This window comes from Trifolium pratense, linkage group LG7 (assembly GCF_020283565.1).
Source record: "Trifolium pratense cultivar HEN17-A07 linkage group LG7, ARS_RC_1.1, whole genome shotgun sequence".
In the NCBI taxonomy this organism is placed as follows: Eukaryota; Viridiplantae; Streptophyta; class Magnoliopsida; order Fabales; family Fabaceae; genus Trifolium; species Trifolium pratense.
In genome coordinates this window covers 53,958,336-53,976,921 of record NC_060065.1, presented here as the reverse complement: position 1 = coordinate 53,976,921, position 18,586 = coordinate 53,958,336, and the positions used below count along the sequence as shown (strand labels likewise).

At 33.2% G+C, this 18,586-nt stretch overlaps 4 protein-coding genes across 4 annotated transcripts; 3 read left to right on the top strand and 1 right to left on the bottom strand.

Annotated features, from left to right (window-relative positions):
• The first annotated feature begins 2,404 nt into the window (after positions 1-2,404).
• LOC123893546 lies at positions 2,405-4,168 on the top strand. The gene is made up of 3 exons (XM_045943274.1): positions 2,405-2,510; positions 2,594-3,276; positions 3,378-4,168. The coding sequence occupies exons 1-3, from the start codon at positions 2,482-2,484 to the stop codon at positions 4,076-4,078; spliced, it is 1,413 nt and encodes a 470-aa protein (XP_045799230.1). The 5' UTR covers positions 2,405-2,481; the 3' UTR covers positions 4,079-4,168.
• Positions 4,169-4,247: 79 nt separating this feature from the next.
• LOC123893547 (protein MAIN-LIKE 1-like) lies at positions 4,248-5,803 on the bottom strand. Its single transcript, XM_045943275.1, has 2 exons — positions 5,280-5,803; positions 4,248-5,114 (listed from the first exon to the last, which is right to left on the bottom strand). Exons 1-2 carry the CDS (start codon positions 5,748-5,750, stop codon positions 4,377-4,379), a joined length of 1,209 nt encoding a protein of 402 aa, XP_045799231.1. The 5' UTR covers positions 5,751-5,803; the 3' UTR covers positions 4,248-4,376.
• Positions 5,804-13,776: 7,973 nt separating this feature from the next.
• LOC123898679 (AP2-like ethylene-responsive transcription factor PLT1) lies at positions 13,777-15,375 on the top strand. The gene is made up of 5 exons (XM_045949692.1): positions 13,777-13,875; positions 13,961-14,034; positions 14,125-14,175; positions 14,287-14,363; positions 14,452-15,375. Exons 1-5 carry the CDS (start codon positions 13,780-13,782, stop codon positions 15,123-15,125), a joined length of 972 nt encoding a protein of 323 aa, XP_045805648.1. The 5' UTR covers positions 13,777-13,779; the 3' UTR covers positions 15,126-15,375.
• Positions 15,376-17,323: 1,948 nt separating this feature from the next.
• LOC123897976 (protein UPS2, mitochondrial-like) lies at positions 17,324-18,470 on the top strand. Its single transcript, XM_045948813.1, has 2 exons — positions 17,324-17,449; positions 17,632-18,470. Exon 2 carries the CDS (start codon positions 17,651-17,653, stop codon positions 18,200-18,202), a length of 552 nt encoding a protein of 183 aa, XP_045804769.1. The 5' UTR covers positions 17,324-17,449; positions 17,632-17,650; the 3' UTR covers positions 18,203-18,470.
• The last annotated feature ends 116 nt before the right edge of the window (positions 18,471-18,586 follow it).

The window sequence follows — 18,586 nt, the reverse complement described above, 5'->3', positions numbered from 1 at the left end:
ATAAGCCATGCGTGCTCTATTTACTTTTTTTTTTTTGAATAAGCTAAATTAGCCCACCCAAATTGGTGCTAGAGAGAATCGAACCTCAGACCTCAAGAGGAGCACACTCCAGATCCCAAGCCAATACCAATGCACCAACCCAAGTGGGTTGCTCTATTTACATTTACATTACATTATTGTCAAATTGACTTTTTATTATCGAAAATTCAAATTTAATTTAGATGCATACTCATTGCACCAATCAGTTTTGAAGTTAATTATTTGACTATATGTGTTTTGCATAGGCTTCACTTATATAGGTTTCACTTATAATTAATTACTGCTTGTTAGTTCTACATTAAAAAACTTTGAATATGAGTTTTCATTTAATTTGTGATTGATGAACTTTGCTCTAAACCAAATATTTGAAAGAATCGAGTTTGATTTCTAAGTGATATAGTTTTTAAAGTGATTTTACTTATATTACCAAGAAAAACGTAAAATCCAACCAAAAATTGTTCGCTAAGAACTGAACTCAAATTTTCTCGAACAATTCATTTTAAGAAATATTATTAATCACTTGAGTTCAATGTCATAATTAAAATTTCTATATTCAAATTCGGCATTTTATATAAAATTTTCTAGGGAGTAAAAACTATGAAAACTTAAAATAAAAGTTTGGAAATTTTAAACCATAAGCACACGGGTAAACCACGGAGATTGAAGAGAAATACTGTTGTCAACAAAAGACAAAGCAATAAATGTCGTGTGACAAATAACATGTTCATTGTTCTTTAGGAAAAATTTTTTTCCTACCCCAACAATCTTCACTTTACCCCAACATTTTTTTAAAAATACCCAATATACCCTTATTAAAAATTAATATATTTTAAAAAAACAATTTTTGTCGTATTATACTGTTCCGGTAGAATTTTTATCCTCACGAAAAACTGTTCCGGTAAGCAATTATCCATACCGGTAAGTTAACTTTACCGGTACACTTTTTTAACAGTGTTCCGGTATGTTAATTATACCGGTACACTTTTTATAACGTTTCCGGTATGTTTATTTTACCGGTACACTTTTTAAAAAGTGTACCGGTACGTTAATGTTACCGGCACACTTTTTAAAAAGTGTACCGGTATGTTAATTATATTTTGTTTATCATTATACATACCGGTACACTTTTTTAGAGTGTTCCGGTAGTCAAAGTGTTCCGGTATGTAATAAGTGTACCGGTATGTTATTCTTAATTTTTTTAATTTTAATTTATTTTTTTATTTTTAAACAGATATGGCTTATCTCGGCGATACAAGTCAAATGTTGGTAGATACTACGGATGTTTTTACAACTCATCAAAAATTTGCTACCCCAGATGATGTTGTCAAATGGGCTCGAGATGTTGGAGATGCCAATAAAGTCGGTATTATCATTACTCGGTCGGATAAAAAGAACGGAATAAGAGGAAGAAATGACAAGTTGATTTTGGGTTGTGACAAAGGTGGAAAGTATGACTCTTCAGAAAGTTCCACGACATCTGCATCGAAAAAGTGTAACTGTCCATTTAAAATTAGAGCTGCACCTTCAACAGATGGTTCAGGATGGAAAGTTCAGGTTATTCATGGAGTTCACAACCACGGGCTACCTGACCAATATCATGGTCATCCTCGCAAGGCACGTTTAACCGCTGATGAAAACAAACGTGTTCAAGATTTGACAAAGCGTAAAGTAGCACCAAGACACATTGTTTTAGATTTGAAAGATCAAAATCCAGAGTCTGTTGTTGATGCCACACTTGTATATAGGAAAAGACACATGATGCAAATACAGGAAAGAGGTTCCAGAACAGAGCTGCAACACTTGCTACAGTTGTTAGATGATGCAAAATATGTCAGCTGGAATAGAAGAAAAGATGATGGCTCCGATGTTTTGAGTGATATTTTTTGGGCGCATCCAGATTCAATCAAGTTGTTGAACTTGTTTCCCATTGTTTTGGTTATGGACTGCACGTACAAAACTAATAAATATAGACAGCCACTGCTTGAAATTGCTGGCATAACGTCAACTAACATGACATTTGCTGTTGGATTTGCTTACATGGAATCTGAGAAGACGGACAATTATCATTGGGCGTTAGGTAAGCTGAAGCAATTGATTACAAAGCAAGATATATTTCCTAGAGTAATTTTGACTGATAGGGAGTTTGCTTTGATGAATGCAATTAAAGATATATTTCCACATACTACTAATATGCTTTGTACGTGGCACATAATCAAAAATGTGAATGCGAGATGCACCGTGCAAATACCTAAGGATATGAAACAGAAGGTGAAAAATTTGTGGAGAGATGTTGTTCAAAGTCCGGATGAGGTGGAGTATCAGCAACGGTTGAATGCGTTTCAGCAAGCTTGTGTTAATTCAAGCAATTTTGTCGAATATGTCAATAACACCTGGTTGGCCCCTCACAAAGAACAATTTGTTGAAGCATGGACCAATCGAGTGATGCATTTAGGAAACACAACGACTAATAGGTATAATTTTTTTATTTTAAATTGAAATCATATTTTTCTTTTTTTGGCGTTTAATTGACTATTGTTTGCAATTTGATATTTAGAGTCGAGTCTGCACATTGGAGACTGAAGAAAATGTTGGAACACAGCAAAGGAGACTTATGCAAGTGTTTGGAAGGCATGAATGACAACATAAGACTAGAAGTTGACAAAATAAAGAAGTCTTTTCAAAAAAGTTTTTACTATACAGAAAAGACACATAGCAGTCCATTTTTTCAATATTTGAGAAACTTTGTCTCCAGGGCTGCTATGACACTAATTTCTGATGAGATGGAGAGAATTGACATTGTTGGAACAAATAAAAACTTGTGTGGTTGCAAACTTAGGTCAACATGTGAGTTGCCTTGTGCTTGTGAATTGAGTGGATATACAACCAGCGGTGTACCGATACCGTTAGATTCAGTTCACGGTCACTGGAAGAAATTAACTATGGAAGAACCATTGGAGGATGACACAGAGGATGGATATGAGTTGGACATGAGTAATGCAATGGAGGCCATATGGACTCGATTTCGGTCACTTGATATTGTTGGTAAAAGAGCGTTGAAGAGTAAAGTGTTTGAACTTGCTTATCCAGCCTCAAGTTCATTGTGTCCACCACCTGAAAAAATAAAAACCAGAGGAGGAGTGAAGAACAAAAATAAAGGCAAAGCACCAAAAGGTTATGATGTGTATCGTGATCCATCATACTTTGAACACGTTGAAAGAGAATATGGTGATTCACAAGGTGACTAATTTATTTTTTTGATAATATAGTTATTGCTTATATTTTTATGTCAATATTATATTATTATATATTCAACTTTTTTTGTTTTTACATAAATCTAGGTACATCGAAGAGGTTGTGTACACAACAATCACAAACATCTCAGAAGGAACTATCTCAACCCTCTCAGAAGCAACAATCTCAACCATCTCAGAAACAACTATCTCAGATGTCTAAAAAACTGACATCTCAGAAATATTTGGGGCAATTTCCTGATCATATGCATCCACATATTGTTGACATTGCTGATGTGCTTGAAGATGGAAATTGTGGTTTTAGAGCTGTTGCATCTTTACTTGGTTACACAGAGGAAGGTTGGTCCATCGTCCGCCGGGAGTTAGATGAAGAGCTTAGAAATAATAACAATTTGTATGAGAAATTATTCAGACAAGATTTGCAGGTTGTGAGAGATTCGTTGGTAGCAACTAGATGGTTCACCATACCTGCTATGGGTTACTTGGTAGCAAATAGGTATAATGTCGTTCTCGTCACGTTGGGTAAACCTAGTAAGACTTTCTTTCCTATGATGACTTCATATTCCTCTTCAGCAAGGTTTTTTTGTATTGGTTTTGTCAATGGAAATCATTGGGTTCCGGTAAACATGTCAAAGGGGTTTCCGTTGCCCGAAGTTACAGCTGATTGGAAGAAATTTTGTTCACATGAAGCAAAGTCTTGGATGTCAAACTTAAACGGACGCCTACAATATTGGAACCTTCTAAATCCTCCGGTGAAACCTCTTAGTGGTGTTATGTCTGTTGAATAATTTTTAATTGTTTATTTTATGTCGAATATTTATATTACTTATGTTTTATCAAATATCTAAATTCGTTATTAACGTTTATTGTGTTAAAAAATATTTTATGTCAATAAAATGCAATGCCTACTTTAGCAACGTTATTTGTGTCAAAAAATAATTATTGAAGTATAAAAAACATTTGATCGATAAAGTTCATAATCTAAATAAAGTACACGATATAGTAAAAATAGTTCAACAAAATACACAATCCAAAAATAAAAGTACATAAACCGGTGTTCAAAAAAACATAACAATAAAAAACTAGTCATGGGTATGCACCACGACATACATCTAGTGCAAAAAAAAGCTCCTCAAAATCCTCATCATCCCTATCAGCGTCTATCCTCGTAAGAAATGTCTCAAGCGCGCCTCGAGCCATACCTCTCCATCTCCGCTCACGCTGTAGTGCAGTTTCTTGTGGTGCATCATCTGCTGGTGCATCGTCTACTGGGGCATCTGGTGCAGGTGCAGGTGCAGGTGCATAGTGCGGAACTGGTGGTGCTCCATGTGGTCCATCAACAGGGCGACACAGTCTAGGATGTGATACCCTATAGTACCAGGACATGTAATCAGGTACAGTCTCACTAGCATATGTCACTGGACGTGTCGGCTGAAGGATCCGATCAACGGACGCGTGATAACCAATCCAGTCGCTATCAATATCAGAGTAGGCAGGAGCTAGAGGTGGTGGTGGTGGTATATACTGTACAAATCCAAATTGCCTAATACACCTCTCGGGCAAGTAAGGAACTACCGTGGATCCACGCAGATGACCACTATACAGAGTAATCAGATCAAAAGGAATGCTACCTCTGTGAGTCTCAAACGGACGCCATATCACGTCATCAGGGGTCAGTGCATCCAATATAGGCCGATACTCGGGGAGCTTGGTCTTCCCTTGCTTATACATCCACCGCATAGCTCGAGGAAATCCAGGATTATCACAATTAAGATCCGACTGAGCCCGCCTACCAAGGGTAGGAAAATACTCGTGGATCCAACACTGTTACAAAAAAGAAAAAAAAGAAAATTGTTAACAACGCAACAAAGAGAAAAGAAAATTAAATTACGCAATAAAGATAAAAACAAAATTTAATTGCACAGCAAAGAGAAAAAAAATTTAATTACGCAATATTTAAATTATGTCTTTGTAGTGAGTGTCGCATACCTGAAGAAGTGTCGCATACCCTGCAAGGGCCCTCGTAGAAAACATGGATGCATCGTTCAAGTTATCGTATAAACAAACTAATGCAATATTGGCCCACGAATATGTATGGACTGCAGACAAATCACTAAACAGAAGTAGCCATTTGGCATCCACACGTGTATAACTCTTATCGGCCAGAATGGTAGATCCCACCAACATCAACATCCATGCCCTAGCTGCGCAGTCATATTTCCCGTAGAAATTGGCATTCCTATTATAACTCTCATATAGCCACTGCTGTGAAAAATAACCACCCCTCTGCGCTACAGTCTCTCGCAATGCAAATTCATACTCCTCTCCTAACAACTCAACTGCAAGTTCCGCAGCTTGTTCTTGAGAAACTGATACAGGAGTATAAAACTGACCCCTAACAGGTAGATGCAGAAGACATGCCACATCGTCCAAAGTAATAGTCATCTCGCCGAACGGCATGTGAAATGACGATGTCTCAGGGTGCCACCTCTCAACAAATGCGGATATAAGCTGCCGATCGGTAAATTTCAAGCTAGTCCGCTCAAGCCAGCACAACCCCGAAATATTCAACCACCCTTGAATAACTTGAGGATGGTGATCAGGAATCCTGTCAGCTAACTTTCTTCCTAAAGATACTATTCGTAGCTCAATTTTGTCACCTTCGACACGTTCCTACATATATTTAATAAAAAAACATTCTGAATAATAAATTAGACCGGATAATTGGATGCATATCATAAGACATTGAAAATGAACTATAATAATATTTTAACACTAAATTTGTATGTAAAATAAGGATTTAACAGTTGTAACGAGAGTATAAACAATACAAATTAAAAAAAAATGATCAATATAACTTAACAAATAATAACAAAAAAAACAAAGTAGTACCTGACCAAACCATACATGACGAGCAACATGATGCTCGTATCGAGTCAAAAGACTCGTATCGATCGGCCCTCCAGGCCAAGCCTGCTGCACAGCCTGCTGCTCAGCCTCCTCCTCAACCTGCTCCTCAACCTGCTCCTGATGCACTGGCGGCATCTCATCGTCTTCCGGCTCCTCCTGATGTGGCCGAGACTCTCCGCGTCCTCTGTTATGCCTAATTCTACCGTCTCCTCCTCTTGTACGCACCACTGAAAAAAAAAAAAATTTAAAAAAAAAATTCACTGTGAACCGGTACACTTTTTTAAAAGTGTACCGGTATGTAATATGATACGCAGAAATCGTCTTTACCGGTACACTTTTTGTCAAGTGTTCCGGTATGAATATTCATACCGGTACACTTGAAAAAAAGTGTTCCGGTATGAATATGCATACCGGTACACTTTTTTTCAAGTGTACCGGTATGCATATTCATACCGGAACACTTGTTTTCAAGTGTACCGGTAAGGAAATCGAACCGGCACACTTCGAAAAAGTGTACCGGTATGTAAAATTGTACTTACTCGCTCAAATTCGCCGAACTCACACCGGAACACTTTTTTGACTAGGGTAAATAATGATTTTTTTTTTCCAGTTTTACATTATATATGAGGGTATATTTGTCATTTCAAATAGGATTGTTGGGGTAAAGTGAAGATTGTTGGGGTAGGAAAAAAATTTTTCGTTCTTTAGTCGCAAGTCACTATAGGTATATATTAATTTTGCTAATTACTTATATCATACTAATTCATACATATCCAAAACTATAAGAAGAAATGTCCATTCTAGCTGTCTTTTAAATTCTATAAGAATAAATATACTGTGTTACGAGTTTTATAAATATCGTAACACAGTATATAAGAAGATTGGATTAATTCATATAAATATCGTAAGTCACTTCTTCCATGTGACTAAGAAGATTGGATTGTCTGAATCGCAAGAATTTATATACTGTATTTAAAACTATAAGAACACTTCCAATCTTCCATGTGATAGTATATAAGACTCGTGATTTAGGCAATCAAATCTTCTATGTGGAGTATATAATCTCGTATTAATTAATTCATTATTTGTTATTTTTTGGTAGAATTATTTGTTAAATTTTTAATAATGTTTATTAGTTTAATATTTACTTGAGGAGTTGTTTTTTTGTCCAATGTGGATGGTTTTTGGGTCCGCCCTCATGATTCAACAAATTAGAGCCGATAGTTCAAGTGACTCTTTGTGTCGAAAATCTTTCTAATAATGATGGTCATATCACGTGTCATGTTGAATGCAACGAAAACTACAATATAAGTATATGGTGATTAAAAAAACTTCTGTTTGAAGTGGAGCATATAATAAATTGATGGCCACACACTAGAGAGAAAAATTATCGTGACAAGTGTGAGCAAAAGTCCTAAATTGGATGAAAAATTTAAGTGTTGAGCAATACTCCGTGTATATATATATATATATATATATATATATATATATATATATATATATATATATATATATATATATATATATATATATATATATATATATATATATATATATGTGTGTGTGTGTGTGAGAGATTATTTTAAAGTATTGAATAAATGTTTGTTCAACTCACACTTATTTGATTGCTCTTAGGCTAATAGTACATATTATGTAGATGATCTCATATACCAATGACTAAACAACATCATCTTGTTATTTTAATCTTTGAATTAAATATTAGATGACTTTTCAACTGAAAATTAAATTAATCTCTAAACCTCAAAAACCCCTTTGCTAAACACTAAAACAATGACCAATTAATTAAACAATCTAGATAAAGCCATTGCCATGTTAATGATTTACTATAGGTGGATGCTTAATTAGTAATGGCTTCATTGTCAAAAGTGCGGGCTTTATGCAAAACACAAAAGATGTTGAGGTAATATAAATTAGAATTAATAAAGTCTATAGTTATTTAAATTAGATCTTAGAGTAGACAAGTGGTGGACACGATGATTATGCTTCCTTTAACACTAACAACAAATTAGCTTTTGATTTGTAAATATTCTAATACTTGAAATTGTGAATTTGAGGAGAGAAAGATATAAAACAAGCTAGGTGATTTTAATTCATTTAAATACTTTTTACAATTCACAAAAAACATTATAAAATATATAATGTGGAATCGTGATCTGTGTACAAGTTAGGTGATCTTCCATGATCAAAATCCTTGATAACATTTACCTACCGACTAGTAGAGAAAGGAATTAATACTTCAATCTTTAGTTGGTTTGGTGGCTCAATTCTTATTACTTAATTTTGACTATGTTAATTAAGATATAGTACTTATAATCTTTAATATTCTCTTGTATATGAGATATAGTTAGATATGATTCCAAAGTAGATTATCGCAACCTCTCATATATGCATGCATGGCTAGATGCTTTCTGGATTTTTGAGGACATTAATTAAAGTCTACGAATTAAGATATATACGCCTTCACATTGTACACGAATGCTTTTATATAATATTGTATCTATCTCATTGATAGTTAGTTAGTTTGGTGATGATTGACGCTAAATTTGGTATAAATAGTCACGGTTTGAACATCAAGTGCGATTTGAGAGGACTTGAACCACTTGATGCTAAAATTGACATTCAAACCAAATTAAATAGTCAACTAGACCAGAGACGGATAATAAAAAAAATGTTGGACAACACATCGCCTATATCTAAGATTTTTTGGGATTGAAAATGCGTAGTTGCCGAATCTTAGACACCATATAATTGATTTTTTAAAAAAATATTAATTAATGTTTTTGAGACACTAGTTAAAAAATAAAAAATGTATAATCTATTTAAAAAAAAAAACTCTTTTCACTACAAAATTTATTACTACCTGCATCCCTAATTATAAGACTCTGTTTGACCACTGCACGTACGTCAATGCATAATTTTGATCACTAATATTTTTAATTGTCTATTAGTAAAAATTATAAAAATTTAATATTTTGAACATACATAAAAACAAATTGAACAATATCTTATATGTTAATACTTACATTTATATATTATAAAAAAAATACGGTCAAAAGTCAAAACAAGTAAATGAATAGTACATAATGCATAATTACACAACCCGTTGCACCCGCTTTAATTTGTGCTTCCATTTGCAAATGCATTCACCACTACAAAATGGTGGAACTGTAAGGTTTACTTTCCCTACTCTATCATTCATCATATACGGCTTTATTTTACTATTTCTTGCTATTAATATTTGACTTGTGAACATTGATGTGGTAAACGAATTTCAATTATGCTATCATCACTATTATTTTTTTTGACTAAATCATCACTATATATTGTGTTGAAAAGAATGTTGCCATATGGGTAAGGTGCGTAATAAAAAATTATTGGACAATAATATTATTTTTCTTGAAATAAGAGTAAGTTTTCCTCCAAAGCTAGTCATGGCCCATGGACGTGGAGTGGAAGTAAAGGAGAAACGGGTAATCCACTTTTCTTAGGGTAGGGAACTTGTTGCTTTCTACATGAATGTTTCGCTGCACAATAGGTTAAGAAAATTGTTCTTTAGGCTCCCTCGATTTCTCTTAGGCCCCTCAAAGTGTCGAAATTGTCCCTCAGATAATTTCAGATTTTACAATACGAAAACAAAGCATTACGGAAGTTATCTTTCGAAATGACTCAACCAAGGGAAATGTTTTATTTTTTTGATTTTTTTTTTTTGGATTTCGAAAGTTACAATCCGAATACGGATGATTTTGGAAGATAACTTCTGAAATAGACTAGTGTATCAATTTCTTGCATTTTTGTTGTTGTTGTTGTTGTTCATGTATATATGTTATGCATTTTTATGTATTTGTATGGATAAACAATTGTTGTGTTGAAGTTGGATTGATAGAGTTGATGGATCAATTTAGATTAGGTGTTGGGAGTGAGGCTAAAGTGATTTGTATTCAATGTGAAATATTTGACGAGGATGAAAATAAGGAATTAATTGCATTACATTTTGATGGTGGGGAATAAACTTAACAACCCCAACTTTGAGTTTGAACTTCAAAAAACGTAATTGAACACTACTATTCTGGTTTGCACTATATCTATCTATATGCATGCATTTTGGAATGTAGTATCCGAAACTTAGCGAGTTCGGAATTTATATTCCAAAATATACAGTAATTTTGGATTGTACAATTAATCCGAAGCAAACTGGGACCAAATTTAGCGATATTTTTGGAGGGTTTAGGAGCAATATGGGGTCATAAAGAGCAATTTTCATAGTCAGGGTATAGGATTGTGTAAATGGGCAGGCCCAAGATTGTTTAAAAATATATTTCTTAAAAACTACTATATTTTATTGAATTATTACTCTTCGCCCCTCCTAAGTTGGTAATAATTCTTCCTTGTCACCCCATCTATTGAGAGATGTTACTCGGTAGTATTATCTTACCGAAAGATATCTTTCGGTAATGTAAATTTTACCGTAAAATATTTTCAGATCCTGTAGTGTTTTTTTAATGTGAGCAATGCAGATGAGCACATACCAACCATCATATTAGTGTTAGATGGATTCTTGTCCCTCCCTTGATATTATTATGTGATTTGTAAAACTTTCCCCTTGAATCTTTTTCTAGGCATAGCATACGTATGGCCTTCACCTCTTGCTATATCATAACCTATTCATGCATCAAGTAATTTTTATTTTTTTTTAAAGATTCATGCATCAAGTAATTGATTTTTAAGTAAACGGTCAAAACAAATGAATACAGTAACATATATTTTTTCATTGGTTTTTTTCCTCATAATTTGTTTATTTTATGCCCACTAATCACAACTTTTTGGACAAAATCTATGTACAATTTTGGTACGAAATTTTCTCTTCTCACGCAAAAACGTGCAAAAAATTTCGATAAACGTTTACCGAAGTTTTTTTTAATGTAAATTTTTACACTAAATTTTTTTTTTGGTAAATGTTTACCAAAGTTTTATGCATATATTTGCGTGAGAAAATAAACTCGAGGGAAATAGAATTAATTTTTCTTTTGGTACCCACTAAGATGGGTCAGCACATTTCAAGCGGCCCACAAGCTTCCCAGGATCTGGGCTTTGCCAAAGCGTGGTGGCCTTCACATTCACAGGTTATATGACTTTTCACACCACCTGTGTTTATTAGGCACTTTACACCTTTTATTTCTTTACACTGTATTTTTTACATTTTATTTTAACTTTGATACATTGTACCCTAAAAATGTATATTTCTCAAAAAACGTGTATTGCTCATGGCCACTATTTTATGTGTTAACACGCGATTTTAACAACAATGATTGTCATGTTACTCTATGTGTTATAAGTTCATTATTCAACATACCACATCAACAAAAATATGAGCCTAATTAGTGGTAGAATTTTTTTTTAGAGATTCTTAATCCCAGGTCATGTTTCAGTCGTGAGTATGAAGAGGATTGTTTCTAAAAAGTGTAGTTCATCATTTAGTGTTTTGAACAATTTTCAATATATCATAATCATATGTCTGATTTGTCTTATTTCCACCACCACCGCACGATTACAAGACATTTTGACGCTTAAAGTAGAAGCTAAATTTGTAGCTTAAAAAAATGCGCATCTAGAGGCCTAGCATACGCAAAAACAAACTGGTGAGCTAGTATTAGTTTTTTTTTTTTAGGTAAGCTAGTATTAGGTTTGTGGATTTAAATTTGTGCGCATAGATCATTATAAAATACAAAACCCTAGTTGCAAAAAAATCAGACTCTAACTTCCATGTTTTCCAAATTTCATCACGAAGGAACACATGCTTTCCAAATAAGAAAGTACGAATCGGCCGCAAATAAGAGGCACATGCTTTCCAAATAAGAAATTACAAATTTGACGACACTATTAGAGACACGTGTTAGCATTCTTCTTATCCGTTTTCCTCCACTTTTTGTTTCATTCATTTTAATTTCTATATTTTCCTTTCCTCCATTCTTAGGTATGAACAAATGAGTTTAATATCTATAGTAGTAATAATAATAAACTAAAAATAGTTCTATTATCAATATTTGTCTAGTAGTAATTTTGAAGAGGTAGATAAGTTAAAAGTTGGAATCAAATTAAGCGAGAGAAGTGGGGGTTTGCTCCCTTATTGTGGTGCAATTTGGTCAAATTAGATTTTTGTTTATGTCAAAGAATTTGGCGGGAAACGTGCATTATCAACAATGTCAGGTTATTTCTAATTGTTTAGTGTTTATACTGACAATGCCACTCACTTATTTCTATTATTGATATTGTATGAGGTACTACTTAAATTATAAATAAAAATGTGTCAACAATTAATGTATTTTATATAAAATTTAGATTAAATACATTAATTTTTATTGATTTGTTTTTGCTTATATTTTAGAATAGAAAGAGTAAAATATAAATTTAGTTCTCATTTCATGATTGGTTTCGTAAAACATAACATTTAAGATAATATTAAAGTATGTTCAAAATAAAATAGACCATTTGAACTACTTGGATCACGCTCTAGATGTTCAATCGTTATAGGCACAAGCGGAGGTGTCTTGGATATAAACATGAATTAATAAGTGTTCCATCTAAATATATACCTTTATTTTATGAATCGGTGTTAATTTGTTGTTTTTGTTTGATTGGTTTTGTTTTTTTTATGTACGGTTTTTGAGCAAATAATTTAGCGAAACACCGGAACCCTTCATAGAAGGTGAGTAGTTATTCCTGCAATGATGCTGGGCTTGGACCGCTTCCATTGTATATGGGTTGGAGTACCCTTTGTACTTCTATTAATAAAATCTTTTTGCTTATATAAATAAAAATAAAAATGACTTACTATTTTGGCTGGGTTAGGTCCAAAGCGTGCGATGATTTAATAATGAATAGTATCTAGCAGATTTAACTTTTGTTGTATAGCTAGTTTCTATAAATATTGATTCACTGGCTTCTCTGCAGACAAACTGGTAGTGAGTTAAAAAAAAATTAATGAAGGTGATTTTCTATTAGAAAAAACAGCTATTTTAAACAATTAAAAACATATATAATTGTACCAAAAAAAACCCATATATTATGTGCATATATAAGACACATTTTTCATTTAGTGGATTTGTGCTGCAATTGCGGTATGTTACGGGATCCAAGCCTAGGTTGAAGCCTTGTCCCACTACATCTACTACTATACTTGAACATTCCTTAAATTATTGAGCAATAGCTTAATAAACCAAGCTTAGACATTCCATAAAATACGAGTTTCGTGCCATGTTCTGTAATCATTTCATTGGACATATATAGATGAAGATGCACTTGGTCAGAAATCTTAATTAGAGCTTGCAAATTAAGTACTAGATATGCATATGATGGTTAACATGTTCTTTAAATTTTGACATCCTAGATTCGGGCCTCATGGTTGGATTTTAAGTCTAAGTGGTTAAATCTTAGATAAATTATGAATTTGAAGAATGTTGAAAATTCACTACAAGAAAAACTGGATTTATTGGCAGAAATTATCCCTCACTAAGTGCCATTTTCCGCCACTACAAATTATATTAACTTAATAAATTATATTATGGTAGGTGGATATGATAAAGAAGAGAAAGCTGCAAGGGCTTATGATTTAGCTGCACTAAAGTATTGGGGGACATCCACCACTACAAATTTTCCAGTAAGTTCATCCAGTTAATTACTTAATTATTAGGCCATTAATATTGCCTGATTCAGGTTCAATTAATTAATTAATTGTCTTTCAGATAAGTAACTATGAGAAGGAAGTTGAAGATATGAAGCACATGACTAGACAAGAATTTGTTGCCGCCATAAGAAGGTAACCATTTTTATTTATTATATTATTATTTTGATAAAAATAAAAAAATAAAGTTGTTTAATCTAATCAATATCTCTTGATAAATTGCAGAAAGAGCAGTGGATTTTCAAGGGGTGCATCAATGTATCGTGGAGTCACAAGGTACCAAATCAAATACAACTACTAATTAATCAAATTAAGCTTTAGTTTATTATAAACTAAATTCTTAATTTTCTTTATTAATTTCTTAGTATATATTTATCATGATTTTAGGCATCACCAACATGGAAGATGGCAAGCAAGAATTGGCAGAGTAGCAGGAAATAAGGATCTTTACTTAGGAACTTTTGGTAAGCAAATTAATAATATGCTTATTTAACCTCCATGCATGCACAAACAAATAAAATTTGAAATAATAATTATAATTATAATTTATAGGTACTGAAGAAGAGGCTGCAGAAGCTTATGACATAGCTGCAATAAAGTTTAGAGGATTAAACGCAGTAACAAACTTCGACATGAATCGTTACGACGTGAAAGCGATTCTTGAAAGTAATACTCTTCCAATAGGAGGAGGTGCTGCAAAACGGTTAAAAGAAGCTCAAGCTCTAGAATGTTCTAGAAAAAGAGAACAAGAGATGATAGCATTAGGCTCTAGTACTACTTTTCAATATGGAGGAATTGGAGGAGAAGGATCTTCAAGTTCAAGTAGGATGCAATTACAAGGTTACCCTTTAATGCAATTTGAACCTTTATATGAGAGTAGTATTCAAGATCCGTCGTCGTTTAATCAGCAGAGTTATATTCAAACTCAGCTTCAGTTGCATCAACAACAGCAAAGTGGAGGATTTTATAATTATAATGGGAATTACAATATTCAGAATCAGCAGGGTTTGATGAATATGGGTGTCATGGAGAATAATGGTGGTGGAGGAGGGTATGTTGGGAATAATAATATTATTAACGTAGGTGGAAGTGGAGGGGAGGAGGTTGGGTTTGTTAAGGTTGATTATGACATGGCTTCCGGAGGTTATGGAGGTTGGTCAGCGGCCGATGCTTCAAATGTTGGTGCAGCTAGTGTTTTTACAATGTGGAATGATTTGACTAATTAAAGTGTTTTGGGTTTGAAGTTTGACTCTGACTTATATTGTAATGTCTCTGTTAACTATTAACTGAATATGCTCTCTAAGATGAGTTTAGAGTGTTCTCTATTATGAGGGGAAAGGGAAATGAGGGAACTATAAGCTAGCTAACCAATATGTGGTGCAACTAATTGCCATACAATTTAATTTCTTGTTCTTTTCATTTAATTTTTTGTTATGCTACATTTACATTATCACAAATGAATTACAAGAAAAAGGAATTAGGAGTTGACTGTTGATTAGTTTTATTATCTAATGTCTACTGAATGAGCTTCTTAATTTGATGGCTTTGCTGGATAATTGGGTCAATTATTGAAGTGCTAACCGACTACTATGTGCTAGTATTCCCATATGAGCTTGTGTACTCAAATTGTGATTTTTTTTCCCACCTCTCCCCCCCCTCCCCCCACCTAAAATTCCAACCTACCCTTGCATTCGAATTCTAGAATCTAAAATCTGTTTTTCTGATTTTAGATTTTAGAAGTCAAAGTAGAGGATATCAGGATGCAAAATATAAACATTAACATTCTATTGTATCATTGTAGTTGGGACAATTATCAGGGCCGGCCCAAGCCCAAAGCCAACAAAAGTAGGGCTTTAGGCCCCAAAATTATTGGGCAATTTGGGTCTAGAAATTAGGCCCCATATTTTGTATATATATGTTACTCCGTCTCTAAATAATTGTCGCAATTTGACTTTGTGCACTATTCATGCAAGCTACTTTGACCATATTTTTTTACTAATGTATAAAGATAAATATTAGCATATGAGATCTTGTTAGATTTGTCTCGATGAGTACTATCAAAATATCAATTTTTCATAATTTTTAGTAATACACAACTAAAGATATTAATGATCAAAATTGTGCATCGGCAAGTGTGCAGTTGTAAAATATGACAATTATTTTGGGACGGAGGGAGTACGTTATAAAGCATTGTAAACAATTGTAGTGCAGCCGAGCGGCAATATTTTCCCAATTGCATCAACATATCATGCGTTCAGTTCATACTCATGGCAATTTTTTACTACTTTATTATTATGAACTATTTTTGAAGGATTTGCTACTTTATCATTACCATTATAATATGCACCCAAATGTAATAAAATGTATCTCTCCTTAGCTTTTCTTCACCAGATTTATCAAAACAGTTCATAAAAGGTAAATAGGTTGATTTGAAATACCGTAGTTTTTTCCTGATGTTTCAACTTTATCTTCAAAAAATGGCATGAGACACTAGAATTATTGGAGGGCATGCATTTTTTATTTGATTAATTTAATCTCCTCTTTAAAATAACAAAAGAGAGTGCAGAAGCTTGCAGTTCGTCAAAAATGGTGAAAATGTTTTTCGAACTATTTACCAGCTCTCTTTTATAAAATATAATCATTAATTTATTTTTTTATAAAATATTATTATTAATTTAAAAAAAGGCCTCATATAATAATTTGCTTTAGGCATCAGAATATGTTGGGCCGGCCCTGACAATTATTCAATTTTTCCAATTAGTCTTTCAAACCACACAATGTAACATTGGTATTGATGCAAAACAAATTTGGTTTCCCTTCTTGTAGTAAATAAACTACCGCTAGGTTAGAGTTTATATTGTTTTGTATCGTGAACAAAAATAATCGAAACACATCAATTCAAATTTTGTGTAATAAAAAATAATACTACAGTAATAATTAATTTTGTTTCGTTATCATAATAATTAATTTTTGAGATTAATTGTTATGCATAGATAGTATAAAATATTTTTATACAAACATCTGATTAATTCAAGTAATACCATATTTATAAATTTATTTCTAAAATATCTCTTCAAATATTAACATGTCATGGTTACATTGAATACATGTGTAAAATTGTTTTCATTTCTTGACCAAAAAGTAATTTATTTTTGTTGTATACAAATTAAATCCTTAATTTTTTTTTATTCTGTTCAAGATTATTCACCCAAAAAAGAAGTCAAAAGAGATAGTAGATGATTATTATGCATTTGTCATTTATTTTTTTTATTTTTTTTGTACATAGTGTAAAATAATTTTACACTGTCAATCAATATCAATCGTATTTTCCGTCATATCATCCTATTTCACCCCACTTTCTTGACATGACATGGCAAAATGTGATGATGGTGTAAAAGGGCGCATATCAATTAAACTCTTTTACTTGCACGTTTTTGTTACTTTTCTTTGTCAGAACCAAACAAACCATTAGCAAATCTGAGTGGCGGCGAGAGATACAGTTAGAAGGGCCAGCCGGCCAGCAGCTCCACCGTCTTCGCTCTCACATTCGGTACGCTCTTATTCCTTAATCTCCATTTATTCTGTTTGATCCGATCTAATCATCAATTTAATCCATCACTAATCTTTGATTTAAACTGTTAATTAACCATTCCTTGGATATTTTTACTTTCTGAATTGAATCATCAATCATATCTCATTAGGTTAATCAAATCAATTTTTCATTGTTGTTAGAAATCGATTTAGAAGCATAATGGTGAAAGCATATAAACAAGAACACGTGTATAATCATCCATGGGAACGAGTAACCTCTGCATCATGGCGAAAATTCACCGATGCAGAGAACAAGCGAGTTTTATCGCATATTCTAGATGTAAACACATTGAACACAAGCCTTGATTCTTCCTCCGGGAAGCTTTACACAACACGCGCGATAACTGTTCGATGTCCGTGGCTTGTAAGAAGAATTATTGGTGAGGATATTTGTCATTGTGTTGAATCAACTGTTGTCGATGCAAAATCGCGTTCGATGAAGATTAGTTATAGGAATATTAGTATGGAGAAGTTTATTGAAGTGGAAGAGAATACTAGGTATGATCCGCATCCTGATAATCCGAATGGATGGACTGTTTGTCAACAGGAGACTCGGATTCGGATTAAGCCGCTGTCTGCTTTGGCTTCTATGGCGGAGAAAGTTGAGCAGCGATGTGCTGACAGGTTTCTTCAGAATAGTGCCAAGAGTAGAGATGTTATGGAAAGAATTTGCAAATATCTTGAGGCTGAGTCTAGCTCATTTTCTTTGTGATTCTCTGCTATGTAACTTCGGATTTGGATTCTCTGCAGACACAAAGCTCAATAAGAAGATCAGATGACTCGTATTTTGCGATGTATTTTAAATTGATTTGGTGAAGATAGTTAGTTAGACTACGAGCCGTTTGATTTTTATATCTAATGGTTAAGATCTTTGTGTGACTGTGTGGTTTCTATGATCTAGGTCACATGACTCTCTTGTTCATGTTTGGCACTTATCTTTTGAAGCATTGATTATGATTACAGGCTATATTATAAGTGATTATTTGTGATGGCTTATCAAGTATTCCTAAGGAATAGAATTGTGTTTATCTGTTTTTAATAATTTTGGCAATAGATGTTGGTTTGTTTTCCATGTCAATACTCAATGTTGACAGTG

Excerpts from the sequence above, each read along its gene's own strand:
- LOC123897976 (XM_045948813.1), top strand. The coding sequence starts at position 17,651 with ATGGTGAAAGCATATAAACAAGAACACGTGTATAATCATCCATGGGAA.
- LOC123893547 (XM_045943275.1), bottom strand. The coding sequence starts at position 5,750 with ATGCCGTTCGGCGAGATGACTATTACTTTGGACGATGTGGCATGTCTT. Across the intron at positions 5,115-5,279 it reads GGTATGCGACACTTCTTCAG|TGTTGGATCCACGAGTATTT; the intron begins GTATGCGACACT and ends TTTTTGTAACAG.
- LOC123898679 (XM_045949692.1), top strand. The coding sequence starts at position 13,780 with ATGGTAGGTGGATATGATAAAGAAGAGAAAGCTGCAAGGGCTTATGAT. Across the intron at positions 14,176-14,286 it reads ATGTATCGTGGAGTCACAAG|GCATCACCAACATGGAAGAT; the intron begins GTACCAAATCAA and ends TCATGATTTTAG. Across the intron at positions 14,364-14,451 it reads TCTTTACTTAGGAACTTTTG|GTACTGAAGAAGAGGCTGCA; the intron begins GTAAGCAAATTA and ends TATAATTTATAG.
- LOC123893546 (XM_045943274.1), top strand. The coding sequence starts at position 2,482 with ATGCATTTAGGAAACACAACGACTAATAG. Across the intron at positions 2,511-2,593 it reads GGAAACACAACGACTAATAG|AGTCGAGTCTGCACATTGGA; the intron begins GTATAATTTTTT and ends TTTGATATTTAG. Across the intron at positions 3,277-3,377 it reads AGAATATGGTGATTCACAAG|GTACATCGAAGAGGTTGTGT; the intron begins GTGACTAATTTA and ends ACATAAATCTAG.